At 40.5% G+C, this 17,252-nt stretch overlaps 1 protein-coding gene across 1 annotated transcript in view; it reads left to right on the plus strand.

Annotated features, from left to right (window-relative positions):
- The first annotated feature begins 3,362 nt into the window (after positions 1-3,362).
- UBN2 (ubinuclein 2) overlaps positions 3,363-17,252 on the plus strand; it is a 143,612-nt gene continuing 129,722 nt past the window's right edge. The window contains exons 1-2 of the mRNA XM_032803163.2: positions 3,363-3,937; positions 8,982-9,074. Coding sequence (XP_032659054.1) covers positions 3,494-3,937; positions 8,982-9,074 — 537 coding nt within the window. The 5' untranslated portion in view covers positions 3,363-3,493. The remainder of the gene's footprint in view (positions 3,938-8,981; positions 9,075-17,252) is intronic.

A 17,252-nucleotide genomic window follows, 5' to 3' on the forward strand; every position in this document is an offset into this window, starting at 1 on the left:
TAACGTAAGGGTCCCATGCTACAGGCTAAGCACAGTAGTTCTTGCCCTCCCTTCAGTGGACATGGAGAATAGTTGATCACCATCTTCTCTATAATAGCCCTTAACATATTTGAAGACTTATCAAGTTTTCTCCCCCACCCCCAGTCTTCATTTCTCAAGACTAAACATATTCCATTTTTCCTCATAGGTCAAGAATTTTATCTTTGTTGTTGCTCTCCTCTGGACTGTCTCCAGTTTGTCTACAACTTTCCTAAAGTGTGGTACCCCAAACTGGACACAATCCTCCATCTGGGCCATCACCAATGCCACATAAAGTGGAACAATTACCTCCTATGTTTTACATACAACAGTCCTGTTAATATACAAGATACAGAATATTTGCCTTTTCTGAAACTGCATCACATTGTTACTCATAAACAGTTTATGATTCACTATAACTATGAGATCTTTTCCTGCAGTGTTACTGCTTACCCAATTATTTCCCATTTTGTATTGTGCATTTTGATTTTTTCCTTCCTAAGTGTAGAACTTTGCACTTGTCTTTACTGAATTTTATCTTGTTGATTTCAGATCAATTCCCCAATACAGCCAAGTCCTTTTGAATTCTAATTCTGCCCTCCAAAGTGCTTGTAACCCCTCCCAGTTGGGTGTCATTTGAAAATTTTATAAGCATACTCTCCACCATCTCAGTCATTAATAAACATATTGATTAGTTCTAGACACAGGATAGACTCCTGTGGAATCCTAGTAGATACATCCCTCCAGTTTGACAGCAAACCACTGACAACTACTCTGAGTACAGTTTTGCAATGAGTTTTGCACCTACTTTATAGTAATTTCGTCTAGACCACATTTTCTTAGTTTGTTTATTAGAGTGTCATGTAGGATTGTGTCAAAAGCTTTACTTAAATCAAAATATATTTACACATAGTACTCCCCACCCCCAATCGACTAGGCAAATAACCCTGTCAAAGGAGGAAATTAAGTAGATTTGGCATGATTTGTTCTTAATAAATCCATGTTAACTACATTTATCAAAATTATAAATTAATCAATTTGTTCAGGATCTTTCTGAGTATCAAAGACAGGCTGACTGGTTTATAATTCCCTGGGTCCTCTTTGTTTCTCTTTTAAACATAGGTACTTTGTTTGCTCTTCTCCAGTTCTCTAGCCTCTCATGCATGCTCCATGAATTTTCATAGATTCCAAGGCCAGAAGAGAACATTGTGATAATCTTGTCTGCTCTCATGTAAAACACAGGCCATAGAACTTCCCCAAAATAATTCCTAGAACAGGTCTTTTAGAAAAAATTAAATCTTGATTTTAAAATTGCCAGTGATGGAGAATCCACCATGAACCTTGGTAAATTGTTCCAATGGTTGATTACTCCGTTAAAAAATGTCCTGTCTGAATTTGGCTGGCTTCAACTTCCAGCCATTGGATATTGTTACACCTTTCTCTGCCAGACCGAAGAGCCCATTATTAAAAATTTGTTCCTCATGCAAGGATATTTTAGCACTGGCACCATGAGACTGCTAGTACTCAAACTGAAGTACCCCAGGGTCACACAGCTTTTTTCCTACTCATTATCGAGAGGTGCATCAGGAGCTAGTCATCTTATTCTCTAGTGTGAACTGGTAGTCTGTACCAGGCACCATTGTGTGCTTTATCTGTTTGGACATCAAGCCACAAGCATTTAAGATAATTTTCTTTAAAGTTATAAGAACCAGGCAATGCCCTGACAGAGTGCCACTCCTGTTTCCCCTTTTGCCCACTTGATCCCTAAATAGGTAATAGTCATTGATTTATCATTCCCATTGTGCCATTCATACCATCAAGTTTCAGTAATATTAACTATATCAAACTTATGCTCATAAATGAGGAATTCCAAGTCTATTTATTTTAGCCAGGATCCTGGCATTGGTATATAGCCAATGAAAGAACTTATTTTCTTCACACCCTTTGGTTCTTTGATTAATGTTCTCAACATTGTGATTCTGTGCTAAATAAGTGGGCATATCTTCCCCCATTTTACCCTCCCCTTTTGTTATGAGTTTACAAAAGGGGAGGTCGAAAAGGGGAAAGATATGAGTACTCATTCAGTTTTTGAAGTTAACTAATGGTTCCAAGATTGCTTCACATAGTTCCTTAAGTAAATCTGAGGTGGATTTCATCAGGGCCAGACCATTTGAATACATCTAATTTATCATAATATTTTAACCTGTTAGTTCCCTCTTCTGGCTTGTGTTCCTTTTGTCTTATTGTTAACATTGTGTTAAACATCTAGTCAGAACCTTTTTAGTGAAGACTGTAGGAAAATATGGTATTAAACACGTCAGCGTTCTAGGTGATGGTGTCATCCATTATTCTCTCCCTCTCCAGTGAAGTAAAGGGCTTACACTTTCCTTCCTCTTTCTCCTACTGTATTTTATTAGACTCAGTTTTTATTGCCTGTTATGTCCCTTGCTAGCTGTAACTTTGTGCTGTGTCTTAGCTTTTCTGATTTTATCACTACATCCATATGCTAGTCTTTTGTACTCCTGGCAATCTGTCCATGTTTCCACTTTTTGTGAGACTCTTTTTGGATTTTCCGGTTATTAAAGAGCTCCTGCTGCAGCCATATTGGTCTCATTCTCTCCTGTCTTTCCTCTACAGCGGGATACTTTCCTGTTTTGCCTTCAAAGATGACAGCTGAGCCCCCCCTGGCTGGCTTGCGCAACGGGTAGACGGGGCCCGGCGCTCCTGGAGCAGAAGGATTTTACTAAACCAAAGTGTGCAGTCCCCAACGGGGCCGGGGCTCGCCGGGACACCTCCGCTGGTGGCACCGTGAGGACGGCCCTGTCCGGGCAGCTGAGTAAAGCGGGTCAGGACTCAGATGCCAGCCCCTCCCCAATCGCGTCACACGCACCCGCACCGGACGGGCCCAGCCGCTGGGGTGGGCCCCGCTGCTCCCTGGGGAAGGCGGACGAGGGGACGCCTCTGGCGGGGCGCCCGGCAGCCGAGCCCTCCGTTTCGCGCTGCAGCCCCAACATGGGGGTCACGGTGCGGCCCAGGTCCGTGCCCCACGCAGGCCCCGCGGTGAGCTGCCCTCGCTGTCCAGCTTGGCTCTGGGCAAACCCCCACGCCGTGACCTCCGCACTCGTGGCCCTTTAAGAGCCGTACCGCAGGCAGCGTGCATATTTCCAAGGCAACTGTGGGCGGGAGCCGGCGTCAGCAGCGTGTGGGCGCTGGGGCTGCCGTGACGTAGCAGTCGATGAGCAATAACAACAGCGACGTGGGGCGGTTCGCCCGTGGCCCACGGCGTCTTGCGCATGCGCGGCTTAGCGGCCTGCTTCTATTTATGTGGGGGGGCTGCAAAATGGCGGTGGTGGTAGCAGCGAGGAGAACGTAGGGGGCAGCTCCGATCGGGTGGGGAGGGAGGAGGGGAGAGAGAGAGAGGGAGGAGGAGCCGGCGGGGGAGTGTCGCCGTACGGGTGAGGAGGGGGGTCGGAGGATGGCGGAGCCGCGCCGGGTGCCGTTCATTAGTCTGGCACCCGTGAGGCGACGCGAGGGCGAGAGCCCGTCACTGGAGCGCGAGCCCGGGGGCCGCGAGCTGGAGCAGCAGCTATTGATAGGGCGCGAGGTGGTGCCACCGTCCGACCAACAGCACGAGCTCTCCCGGCCGGAGCCACAGGCTCAGCTGCCGCGCGAGACCAGCCCGCAGGCGGAACCGCCGTGTGAGACCAGCCGGCCTGAGCAGCAGCGCGAGCCCCCCCGGCCGGAGCCGCCGCCGGCGCAACAGCAGCAGCGCGAGAGCAGCAGGCAGGAGCCGCCGCCGCCGCAGGAGGCGCCACCGCCACGGCAGACGGTCCGCCTGGAGGTGGTGCTGAAGGACCCAACCGAGGAGAGCTGCGTGGAGTTCAGCTACCCCGAGCTGCTGGTGTGCGGGGAGCCGCGGGTACGGGACCCCAACACCTCCCCGGGGAGCTGCGCACAGCGCCCGCCCCACGCCCTCGGAGCGGGGCCTGCTCCCTCTTCCCGTCCGGCTCACAGCCGGCCGCGCCCGCAGCCTCTCGGATCCGGCGGCGCAGATAAGGCGCTTGTTACTGAACGACTTTTAGCCTGGGGGTGGGCCCCGCCGGAGATGGCTCGGGCAGCACGCTGCTGAGGAGTCTAGTTGCCCTACTCCTCTGCCGTGTGCCCTGTGCGGAGGACGGGACTCCATCTCCGCACTTGCTGGCTAGTGTTTCAAGCCCAAGTCCCCTTCTTAGGCGCCAGTATGTTGCCCCAGTGCGTGGGGGAGGCCGTGCTATTATTACGTGCCTCTCTCAGGTCTTTCTCCCCTGTCAGCGGGTCAAGTGTTGTCTTTCCTGCTGTTATAAGCTCTGCCAAACAGCTGCAGAGTGAAACTGACAGTTCCTGTCAGATCACAGTTGTCTGCAAGGTTTTCATCAGCAGGATGAAACTGAGTCAGAGCTGTGTGAAGTTATTGGCGTGGCAAAAGTACAGTGTTAGCAGTAGCTGTGCTGAAGGCATGTATCTGTAGACTCAGGCTTAACAGGAATGTTAGAACTGCTGAAAACGTCACTTAATGGGGGGAAAAACCCTGAATTCTTGGGGGGACCCCCAAAACTGGTGGTGTAGACCGCAGAACTCCTCAAGAAAAGCTTCCCATTTGGCACTGGTGAGTGGATTACAAAAAAACTTGTGGATACAACTTCATGGCAAATAGGTAGCACCTGCTGCTCATCAGAGACCAGCATGTGGAGCAATGCTAAAGTAGATACACTAGGCCTATTCTATTCTTATCAGTTCTTGAGTGTTGAATGCTATCCATCATCATAATAGCTGAGCATTTTCTGGTATAATATGCTGGTAGTAGTGAAGTTGCTAGAGGACTCGTTTAACTTACTTTTCTTTCTTTTAGTATATAGAAAATTCTTGGGCATTTTTTCTCTTTTGAGGGGAAAGGGTGAGGAAAGGGGGTAGCTGACATCATTCTGGTTATGGTGGATATATTGATTACAAAAGGCTTAAATGCCATTGTCTGTAGCGCCACTAGACTTGAACATCCAGAGCATTGGGTAGATAAGCCCTAGGCTCTTGCTGAAAGCTTTTTTCAAACAGGTGGTACTACAACCTTATATTCTACCCTCCTTGACCTTCTCCTCTGTTTGGAATGAATAACATCACTTTATCCTTGAAATATAGAGGGATTATAGAAAGTGAACTACTTAACTCCTAATTATTTCTGTGGGATCTGCTTCCTATAGTGAGATCCCTTCATACAGCTATTGTGAGCATACAGTGCCAGTGCAGGCTACTTAAATGGCTGGTCTGCACTTTGGTGGAAATCTGTATATTGCAGGGCTGTATGGAATATTACAGTACCAAATTTGTTCACTGTTCCTATATGAACGTTAAGGAGCGTTGGGAGAGGGGGTTAGAAATTGATGTTAAATGTTCAGAGGTTTTGTGTTTGTGGAGGTTGACTTCTTCCCAACTTTTCTTTAGTCCAGTTTTTCCTGAAGGTCTTAATATACTTAATTCTGGTAACATATAATATTCATATCTGTCTGATAGGTGGTGATCTGATATAGTTCATTCCACATCTCTTTCCTCTCTTTGAAAGCAGGAGAGCATGAAATATGAATTTTGACCATTGTTAGTGGTTGTGCTGGCAAGGGCCTTGCCTACACTAAAACAGTTGTATTGCTTTAACTATGTCAGTATAGTTAAAGTGTAAACTTCTGCTCATGTGCATATGAATATACTGCATTCGACGAAGTGGGTATTTGCCCACGAACGCTCATGTTCCAAAACATCTGTTAGTCTGTAAGGTGCCACAGGATTCTTTGCTGTTTTTTAAAGATGCCTACATCAGTATAGCTATTATTCTAAGGGAATGGGAATAAGCTATACTAGTCTGAGACCATCCTGGAGTAGTACTAGTATACATATACTTGTTTAAAAAAAACATGCTCCCTCAGTGATCATTATACCAGTACAACTTTCACATGTAGACCAGTTAAAAAAAAATATTGGCAGGTTAGTGGATTTTAGTACCACTGGGATGAGAAGGAACATGTTTCACTTTAGGTATTGGAAAAGACAAGCATTATACATGCTCTCATGTTTATCAATTCCCCGCAGAGTCCTACTTTATAATAACAGGTCATGATGTCTTCTCTCTCTTTGAAATCATCAAATGGTGAGATTTTTTTTTCCATAAAGAACCTCCATCTTTTTGAAGTGAACCTTTGAGTTTTCATTCCTCCCATCCTCTTTTGAAACTGTTGAACAGTAGAGGCTTAAAAAGAAGTCTTAAGTTAAAGACAGGTGTGAAAGTATCCTCATTTAATGGAGTAGAACAACAATGGGGGAAAACACTTAATCAAGCCATATTATAGAGGCACAATTGTACTCCGTAGCTACTAGTATTGAATTTTTCACTTAAAGCAGGGAGATATGAGATGAGAGGGTAGCTCTGCAAGATACAGGAGCCGTAGGCTCTGGGGTGGTGGTAATCTCTTTTGGACCTGCTGTTTTTCAGTCTGATACTTTCCACTTTTCTGGATATGTTACAGATGTGAGTTTTTGAAGCAAACTAAAATAACAGGGAAATGGCTTTCATGGTGTTAAAACAGAATTGATGACATTTGTCGTGTAGAAGAACCACACTAACATTTTGCCAGTTAATGCAATGAGGAAAATATCCATATTAAATGAGCCTTAAGAATTAACACTTTTATCCCTTTATGGTTCTTTCAATAGCATCTCTTTGGGCCTATTCAATCTCTGCTGGAAAGGAAGAAAATTGTTGTTGGCACTGTTGGCTTTTTTTTTTTTTAAGTAGTAGTTTTAGCTTTTAGAATTTAGCATAATTTTTAGCAACGTATCAGATTTTAAAATAAAATATTGTTGAGTTTTACACATTACTATTGCACAAAGGAAGATTAGTTTTTTAAAGCTTTTGTTTGCTCCCAACTTTCTTATAAGGGGTTGCTGAACAGTTTGTTGCATAACAAGATAGGGAGTACACCTTTCCATCTTACAGTATCTGATAGAACTGGAGTAACCTTAAAGGAATCCCCAAGAGACAGATGATTACTGCAAGAAGTGGAAGGGCATTTCAGTTTTGTCGTACATATTTCCAAAGGAAGTTATATAACTTTAAAATATCACTGTAATAATTGACCCCTTGTTGCCAGACTCAGTGAAGAGCCCAAAAATTTACCGGCCATGAAGAATGAATTCCTCTTTCCAACCTAGAGATGGTTTTCCCACCCCAAGTAAGAAACAGATGGCCGGTTTACATGGAAGAAATTTATGCTGCCCTTGCTCTGTTTTTCCTCTGGATAGATGGAGAAATTCATTTGTCAAGGCTTTTAGTTTAGTGCTGATGTGTTCTACTAACTCTAAGTATGAAAGATTGTGGCATATGATTAGCAGGATGTCTTGGTAAGTTGCAGTAGTAATAGTTGTCCTTAAATGTTAAGAAGCCTGTGGTATTAACTAACAAAAGTGATATAACAATCTAGTGTGGCTTTTAGGGGTCCCAGCAGGAGGAAAATTAACCTAAAAATAAAGGGCTGATATATGCCAGTGCAAGATTGTGCTTGTTAAGTTGTTACTTCTGCTGCCAATGTTTTTTGTCTTCATGTGACATTTAACATAAGTATAAACCGGGATTTTTCTGTTTAGGAATGAAAGTGACCAAGGGGCTAAGTTTTGTTAATCCTGCAGTAAATTTTTTATACCATTACAGAATTTCTTAGATAAATAATTTCTTCTACCTCTTCTCTAAGCAGTTGGTTCAAAAGCCCTGTGAACTTTAGAAATGTGGGCCTTGCAGACCTACTTCACTGTGACCCCATCACACTGAATTAGAGAATAGTTCACAATCCTTCATTGGGCTAGAATTGCAACTTGTTGGTCCTAGGTTGGACTTCCATGTCTTAATTAGAGAAGGCACTTATCTTTCTGTAAGTTTAGAATGTCACCAATTTTCTTATCCTGAAGTGCTAAAATAAAACTAGAATAGAAAGGCCAGGCTCAGCCAAATTAGTTGACATCCATTAAGGACTGCATTAGCCTGAAAAAACATTCTGTGGACCATTTTAGTATTTTTTGTTACAACTCCCCCATTCTATAGATGAAATCTTGTCTGAGGAAAGTAATCCGGCTTCCTTTGCTATCCTTACTCCCAAACAAAAATCCTTATGTTCTTGTCTACAGGTCCCTTTTTGTCCCCCTCCCAGTCCTTGCATCAGTTTATCCATAGCTGAGTGAAAATGGCTTTTTTGAAACCAGTACCTCTTTCCTGCTTATTTGTACAGTGAGGTCATAATCTCTAGTTTGCATCATCTCTATGGCTGCCATAGCAGCAGATGTGGGCAGTACGTACTGTGACTCCTTATTGTTTGAAGGAACCAGGAGGAGATGGTGAGAGAATGCAAAGGGAATTACCCTCTTTTTCCATTTTGGCTATGCTTTATTGAGCGTCATAGTTCTTTTGCATTGCTTCCATGCTGAAAATATACTAAGTTCATCTTTTTATCATCACAAAATATCACATCCAAATTGTGTTGATAAGCAATAAGGGAGTACGTTTGGTTGTAGGTAATTCTTCCTTTTGTTGCTTCTCAAACAGCAGTTCTCCCATGTCTGCCAAATACTGAGGTTTGCCAGGTAGGATAATTACTTGGGCAAAGGGGTATACTGTACCTTGGAATATGCCTGATTTCAGATATGCCGGCGAAAGTTATGAACTGAAGTATAAGATAAATGAGTAAAAGTGCAATTGTGTAGCTCTGACTGATCTGAATAGTTCTAACTCCTTTTTAATAGCTATTGGAAGCAGAAAAGTTCATCTGTATTTTTTAAGTGAATTCTAACTACTTAGGCTCTCAGAACACAATTTGATATTAAATAAGGCTTCATTTCGTCATGTCTTTCTGTGAAACAGAATGAATGTGTAATTTCCACCTCTCTTCTCTCAGAAGAAACCTACCCACTCAGAAGATCCATTTAATGATGAACAACGTGAGCGGTATGAGGTGGAAATGCTGGCCAAGAAATTTGAGGCAAAATATGTGAGTATTTTAGCAGAGCTGCTGTAACACCCCATTTCTTAGTAATAACATTGGATGCTAACATTTTCAGGTTTTTTTGGGTGTGGTTGCTACTCTGACTTCGCAGCTGCTTCTTATACCTATATCAGTCAAGTTTCTTGTCTTATTTAATTTGCTCGGATTGTAATGGACACACTTTCTGTCTGATAAGGCTATACTAATGAGAAAAGCTCAACTAGATATTATCTGTGCCTTGGAACATGTTCTTAGGTGAGTTCCCTAAGCAAATACCTGCACCTGTTATACAGTGGTTTGTACTCATGATAGATCTCTCAAGGGAAGAGGACATTGCACTTCTTCAGTACTGGATGGGAAATCTCAGAGGAAAAACATGTGCTGCAGAATACAAGGATAGTGACAATAGATGGTACTCTTCTCTCTATATTTGTACCATGATGCAGACCACTCTGCAAGAGGATTCTTTTCCCCACGCTACCATCACAGTCCACTTCTCCTGGCCTTCAGATGTCAGTTATTATTTAATGCCTTTTCTCAGGCAGCTGCCACATCACCAAAAAAAAAACAAACCCCAAAATTCAGATGGTGCAGTTCTTCGAATGAAAGAAAAAAATGTAGGTACTGACCACCGTGGTTATTGTGATTAAGACCATGATTGTGCCATGAGTATTTGTATTAAAAGTCACTGACAGGATGTGGGCCGTAAACAATAAATCACAGAAATGTACACATACTAATTCAGTTTTCACTAAATCAATACAGAAACTTTTAAATTGTCGTTAAACCTTATATAATTTTGTCAAGATCTACTGACAAGATTGTTAGAGGGTTAAAATGGCCATTTACTAACAGAGCTCTCCATGATTCTGAAAGCCAAAGCCTGAACTTTGCTGCCTGTAACTTAGTTTGTTACCCAGTAATGCCCTGCTTGTTACTCACTAACGTTGGCCTCAGTAACAGTGCACAAAATGCTATTTTCAACACTTGTACTGCAGACGTTAAAGGAAATAAGTGATTTCTCATTTTTCTCAAATCTAATGCTTTTATTGGAATTTTCAAGAACTGTGGACATCTGTTAAAATCACCAAACCATGACCTCTGTGACAGAATCGTAGCCTTACTCCAGATCTTTTTTCCTAACACTAGTTGTGTGAGCCCTATTAGATACCATATTCTCTCTCTTCCTGAATTGTCATGTAGTAGTATTGGGCACTGTTAAATAATTGCTACATTCTACCTCAAATGTAGATGCAGCAAGATAGAGCCATACTTGGTTTTGGGATGCCTCTGTTGGAAAGTGTAATAGAAATTTCAGTCTTGAATGAGTTTTTTCCGACAGCTGCCACATCACAAAAAACTTGCAGGCTGTTAGGGACAAGCACTAAAATAGTACTGAGAGTAATTTGAACAGCACTGTGTAGTAATGTAAACAAGCCAGAGTGGATAAAAATCAGTGATTTTTTTTTAAAAAAGTTTTTAAAAATTTAAATCAAAATAATTTTTTCTTTTTAAATAGGTTGTCATAATTTCACATATATAAAGGCCTAAATTTACTATGATCTATTAAAATCACTTAAAAATATTAAGTAGTATATTTGGTGCTGACATTTTCAAGAAAGTCAAACCACTGAACTAGGGGAAGTGATGGGCTAAGCACCTGGAACCAGAGTTTGACAGCAGTTGCTGCTGCTGCAGAGAATATTTTTCATTTCAGTTAATTCAATTAGTTTAGTTCAATGAATAGTTCATTCAGAGTTGAAAAACTGGGAATGAAAAAGGAGGAAAGCTTGTTTTTCTTTTTCAAATGTGTGAATAAAAAGTAGGCATGAGAGGATGAGATCTGCTAGTTCTAAAATCTTGAAGGATATGGTGACCAGAAACATTACTTTAATTTACTAATTGTAGCTATTCTTTAATAAATGTGAGTTTTAAATGCAAAAATTCTTTTGATTAAACTTGTTTCTTGTGTCTAGCATCTTCTAAGGTAATTATATTAACTAATAAAAAAAACTAAATGCTGTTGTGCATTTTTCTTTGATTTACAATTTCAATCCAAATATAACTTGACAGACATCATAAGTAAATTAATAATCTAGTGAATAAGAAATTACTATCTACTAACTTTAAAAATTCAGAATCCAAATAAATATATGTTAAGCTATGTAATTGCTTAAATAAATGTGTATAGAGTATACCCTTCTGGTTAGTAAAAAATTACTGAATTTAGTGTAAAAACTGCATTTAGTTGCAAATAAGCATGTTTGAAATGGTTACCAATGAAGTGAGGCGCAGCTTTTTCTTTAAGAAAATAGCTAAAAAGTACAAATGCAAAGCATGATTAAAATCAGTCGTTTAAATCAACGTTCCCTGCTTGGTAATTCAAATCATGATTAATATATTTGAATTGCTTTGATTTTTAAATAGTCCACTGTGAAAAAAGCTTCCACTAATAAATGCCAAAGTAGAAACCAAGAGATGTTAGATAAGACCACACCCAGCCAGTTCCTTAAATTCACATGGATAGTCTTAGGTGATAAATTGATCTGGCAATAAAAACAACTTAATCATTGTATTTAGAAGACTTCAGTATGCAGGGCTGTTAGTGTGGTTCCTTTCACTAGCAAAAATATGTTTGGTATTAATGTTCCTATGTAAACTGATTTTTCTGCCTTCTCTGGAATTTTTCCTATCAAAAAGGCAAGTTCCTTTAATAGGATAAGAAACATTCAGTCTATGATATCAATATATTATACAGAGGTAATTATGTTTTAGACACAATACCTTAGACGTGTTTTGGGGAATGAGATTGCTGATGAGGAGAGATGACATAGGTACGTAAAATGTCTGGTATAGAAAAAGGCAGTTGAATACTATTGTTTACCTTGTCCAATAATAAAAGAGCAAGATGGCACTTATTGAACTTGAGAAAAATTTAAAGTGTTAAAACAAAATTTGTATACAGTACATCATTGTGTTATGAAATGCATTTCCTTGGTAATGGCTTGAAGTATTGTGGAGAGACAATTTATTTGTATTTAAAGGTGCAACTAAACTCCTATCTTAAGGTCAGTTTTCACCTCCCATTTCCCTTGTAACTTTAATACTACTACTAATTATAATTAATAAATAAATAAAAAAGTTCACTCAGTGACAGAACTTTTTTCTGGTTTTTAGAGATTTAAAAACTAATTCTTTTTGAAAAATTAACTGGTTAATATTTGTATATATTGAGAATGGAGTTAAATGCTTTAATTATGAGTGTTTATAGTGTCAGTCACTAAAGTATCCAGATCAGAGTTTCCTAAACTGTGGGGCACACTCCCTTAGAAGGCGTGAAGGAATGTTCAGGGGGGCACAGCGGGGCCTGGGCCAGCCCCCACGGGGGGCAGGGAGGGAGCACCACCCTGCCCTGCTCTGCCCCCAGCTCCGCTCCAGCCCCAGTCTGAGTCCATGGCCCCGAACTGCGTCTTGGCCCCTGACTGTGGCTCTGATTCCATTACTGCTAAGGGGGGGCATGACAGAAAAAGTTTGGGGACCACTGGATGCCGTGGTTTGGGGATCATCTGGATGCCGTGTTTCACCGGAACACCCTGTTCATTCAGCTGGTAAATAGCCAGCATCAGAACCTTATGTGTAGGCTGGTTTTCAGGCAGACCTGTGTGTGTAATATACACACACACACACAAAATCAGGCATAAGTCTCATTGAACCAAATGAAGAGGGGGAAGTTTAAAAAGCATGCCAGTAGAAATTTTTCCCATAAAAGTAGATGCATTCTGTGAGCATTTGAACAGGGACACTTTACATAGCTGCTCATTTGATCAGGCAGAATTTTCTAGGTGGACTGACTCCTGCACGTTAAGCTTCAACACACAAAGTATGCTTTGAATGGCCCCATTCTTGACTTGATCCATGCAGCCATTTTCCTTCCCTGACTAAAATCAAATCTCTGGTCTGTGCTTCACATTACTATCTTAATGACCAATCCATGTAATTCTTACCAAAGATCACACTGAGCTTTCAAACACCACATAGATTACAGATGCTAGGAGAGAGCGTGGACCCAGAACCTTATTCTTTCTTTTGGATTTAGAGGCTTAAGTCACTTAAAAGGATGGAATCATCAGGCACAGTTCAACTCATTAAGTTTTGGGTGCATATTGTGCAAAGAAATACTTTCATTGTCTTTTTGTGTTCAGAATAATTCAATACATGGTTTCTGCACATCACATTTAATATGGTGAAAAGACACAATTACACAGTGCATAGTTTGCTATGAAAAAAGGTAACACTGCTCTACAGCCAAAATGCTTCTGAATTAAATGTAGTCAAACTTTACTAATTCTGGGTCACTGAGAACGAAAATGATGCTTAAAATTGTTGATTGGCTCTAGTCTAGCTGTTGGGTCCAGATACAGCAGTGGAATCTCCTGGCAAGGTCTGTTAGAGTTCCATGGTTCCCGGACCGTCAAAAGGATTTGTCCCATTCTTCTTCATAGGAAGGTGATCTTGTAGCCTGCAACCAACATTCGATGTGTGATGGCAGCCCTCAACATTATTCACTGATCCAGCATGGAGTGGAGATTGTTCATTGATTCATCGAGACGAGTCTTAACATGCTGTGTTTGCTCCATAATGGCAATGTTTTGCCATGAAGTCAGTTGGTCATGGCAGTCCATAGTGAGAGAAGCCTATACAACATGAAACAACTTTGAGGTGCATAACTATGACCAACATCAGTGGCAGCTTTGGGCGATTTGAAGTTGTTGTGCTCTCTTGCTTGGTCTGCAGACTGGATACACAAAGTTCTGCTGTTTTCTCTGTGAATGGGATAGTCGTGGAAGAGATTTCACTAATATAAGAAGATTGACCACTCCGACAGTCATTGGGAGCTGGGAGGAAAAGTGCTCAGCAATCCACCACTTGTTGACTCAAGAAATTTTGTTACCCACCCTTACCATCAAGCTGGGTCTGATGAAGAACTTTGTCAAGGCCAATTGACAAAACACAAGCAGCTTTCAAGTACCTCCGTGGAAAATTTCCAAGGTTAAGTGAAGCTAAGATAAAGAAGATGTCTTTGTTGGTCTCAGATTTGTGAACTTCTTCGAGATGATGCATTTGACCGTGCACTGTGTGGCAAGAAAAGACGGCATGGAAAGCCTTCCAGTTAGTGGCAATAAATTTTCTCAGAAATAACAAGGCAGACAACTACAGCTTATTGGTGGAAAACTCCTCAAGGCATACAAAGCCTTGGTTGCAACATGTCACTAAGATAATTTTTGGCACTCTCATCTAGATTTTTTTTATTGTCCCACCATACTGGCGGAGCAGTGGAGCGACGAGAACGGCGAGCGATTTACCAGGACATTGCAACAATGGGGAAACGCTATCAGGGCAAATGGAGCCCATCAATACTGCAGACTATTGCTGGACAGTGACAAGAGATGCTCATTTAATGATCAAGAGACAAGCCAAGAAGCGCCGAGTAGAGACTAATAGGACTAAACTATGTACGTAATAGTTTTTTGCCTCTTGTCACAATAAATTTTATTTATATAACCCTTTTGCCTAGATTTTTAAGTGTGACATAAAACAGGACAGGTGAAATATTATCATGTAAAGCAAACCAATAACACATGAAAAGCCTGGGGTTTCAATTTATGATTAAAACTCTACTATCTACACAATATACATAGACACAAAATGTAAAAACTTAAATATCTTAGAAACAGTAGCCAATCAGTTGTTTTAATTGCCATATTTGAATTCAGCACATCAAAATACATAATAAATAGCACATTTTATCTCTGAAGCAGACGACTTCTCAAAAATTGTAGACCAGTGTAATTAGCTGAAAGGTCCTTCCTCTTCAACTGCCACTGATATCTGCAGCTAAACTGGATAGGCTTCTGATTCTGAAACTTATCTAAGCGCAATCTCTGCATCTTAAAAGCACCACCTTTATTTCCATATTGGTAGGTGGTGTGTCTTGAATAACTTCGGGAGACAGAGGCAATACCTTGAGTGATGTATATATCAGATTGAATTAGCTGAAATGGATGTAATCTCTGACTTTTTCAGTGAATGGCTTTGATTTGACTAGGCATTTTCTTTGACATTGTTACTTGATTATTTTTGAAATGCAGCAGATTGTAGTATATTGCTACGTCTTGACTTAATTCGTAAGGTACAGATGATAAATTTGAATGTGAAAAGGTGAAAGCTTTCATGTTTTTTGCCAAACAATTACTTTTTTTTTTTTTTTTTTTAAGTGTGGATGGCCAGCACCAATAATAGTCTTGGGGTACTAAGAGTTTTGCTTAGTGGCTCAATGTCAGGACACTTCACTTCATTCCAACCCAAGAATCCACTTTCTGACAACTTAAGTTCAAACTGGGTGAACCTGGGTGCATATGGTATCCACAAGCAGGTCTCAGACTCCAATATCTCACGTGGTGTCTACAAATGGGTCTTACAGTTGTGACTGCAAACCATCTGCAGCAGAGTGCAAGCATGCCCACAAGAAGCACTCTAATTGCAATCACAGGCAGTTCAAATGTCTTCACTTGTTTGAGTGTAACTTACTGCTCCTTAGTTTTGTTTTATTTCACTTAAGCTTTCTGTTACGTTTATTTACACTTTCCCATGCCTGCATCCTCAATTGGCTGGAGAAAGGCCCCCTTCTTTCATACTGAAAAACCATTAAGGTTTTACTTTGAGAAGATGACAAGCCTTAGAAGCACTATTCAACTTTTTTTTTGGCATCTTTCCATGGTAATATTGCTAGAGGACCATATTAAAATTACTGCCTGATGGCATTTCTCAGTGCAGTGATACAGCTGGCCTGGGTCTTAAGGAAAATGTTAGGGTTCTGTTAGTCCTTAACAAAGGCAGCTTCTATTTTCTCCTGTCAAAAGATATTTAAATTATGGGAACACACAAAGTAGTCGTTGAAGCCCTGCTCCATATGTTTATCTGTTGGCCTTGCTCCTGTTCATGCTGTCAAGTGGGATGTTTATTTTATCATTGTTAGGGCATCCCTCAATCTACTTCCTTTCCAAAAGCAGAATTCTTCCGTGAGTATTTTAGGGAAGGAAATGGTTGACGACATGTATCAAATATAAATATTTAACCTGGAGACCTGAGTTCTGTTTCATACTCTGCCACAGACTTCCTGTGTGACCTTAGTTGAATCATTTAGTTCCTTTGTGCCTCAGTTTCCCATCCATAAAATGGTATTAATACTTTCCTATATCTGATGTTTTGTGAATATAAATATATTAAAGATTGTGAAGTGCTCAGATACTAGGATAACGGGCTATATAGATATATACCAAACAATGTTTTGTATATAATTCAACTTTAGGGAGCTCTTGAAAGGAACTGTTGAGGTGTGTTGGATCCAGTAAGATACATGGGGGTGAAGCATGCTTAGAAGAACATTGCTCTTGAGCTATCTTAGAGGTGCCTCAGAAGGCCAAAAATCTAAGAATTAGGGGACTTTCCTGCATGATTTACATTGGAGACCCAAGAGCGAGAATCCAATAGTAACATCGTGCACTTCTTTAAAGAGAATTAATTTCTCTTTCAGAACTTTGAAAAATGTTCTGCATGTGTGGTGACATGAAGTTATTCCAAGTTTGACCTGCTCTTTGAATGGAGGAGGAATTGGGGAAGGTGTTATAAAATGAAAACCAGGAAGCTCAAACCAAAAGCTAAATTTGCCCTTGTATATTTTTTCCTTAGTTGCCATTTGCTATTGAAAGGGATATGCTCAAGTTATTTTATTTATTTATTTATTTATTTTAAGACAAGGGGCTTCATTCTTCCCATTTGTGTTTGTCTGCAGCTATAATAATTTATGATGAGGGCTGTCAAGTGATTAAAAAATTAATCTCTATTAATTGCGCTGTTAATAATAGAATACAATTTATTTAAATATTTTGGATGTTTTCTACATTTTCAAATATATAGATTTCAATTACAACACAATACAAAGTGTTCTCACTTTATATTTTTATTACAAATATTTGCACATAAAAAACCAAAAGAAATAATATTATTTAATTCACCTAATACAAATACAGTGTGATACTGTTGCGAAAAAAGCAAATGTGATTCTGGTTTGCATTAACAGGTATGTTGTAAACAAGACACGAGAAGTCATTCTTCTGCTCTACT

The sequence above is a fragment of the Chelonoidis abingdonii genome, chromosome 1 (assembly GCF_003597395.2).
Source record: "Chelonoidis abingdonii isolate Lonesome George chromosome 1, CheloAbing_2.0, whole genome shotgun sequence".
NCBI lineage: Eukaryota > Metazoa > Chordata > Testudines > Testudinidae > Chelonoidis > Chelonoidis abingdonii.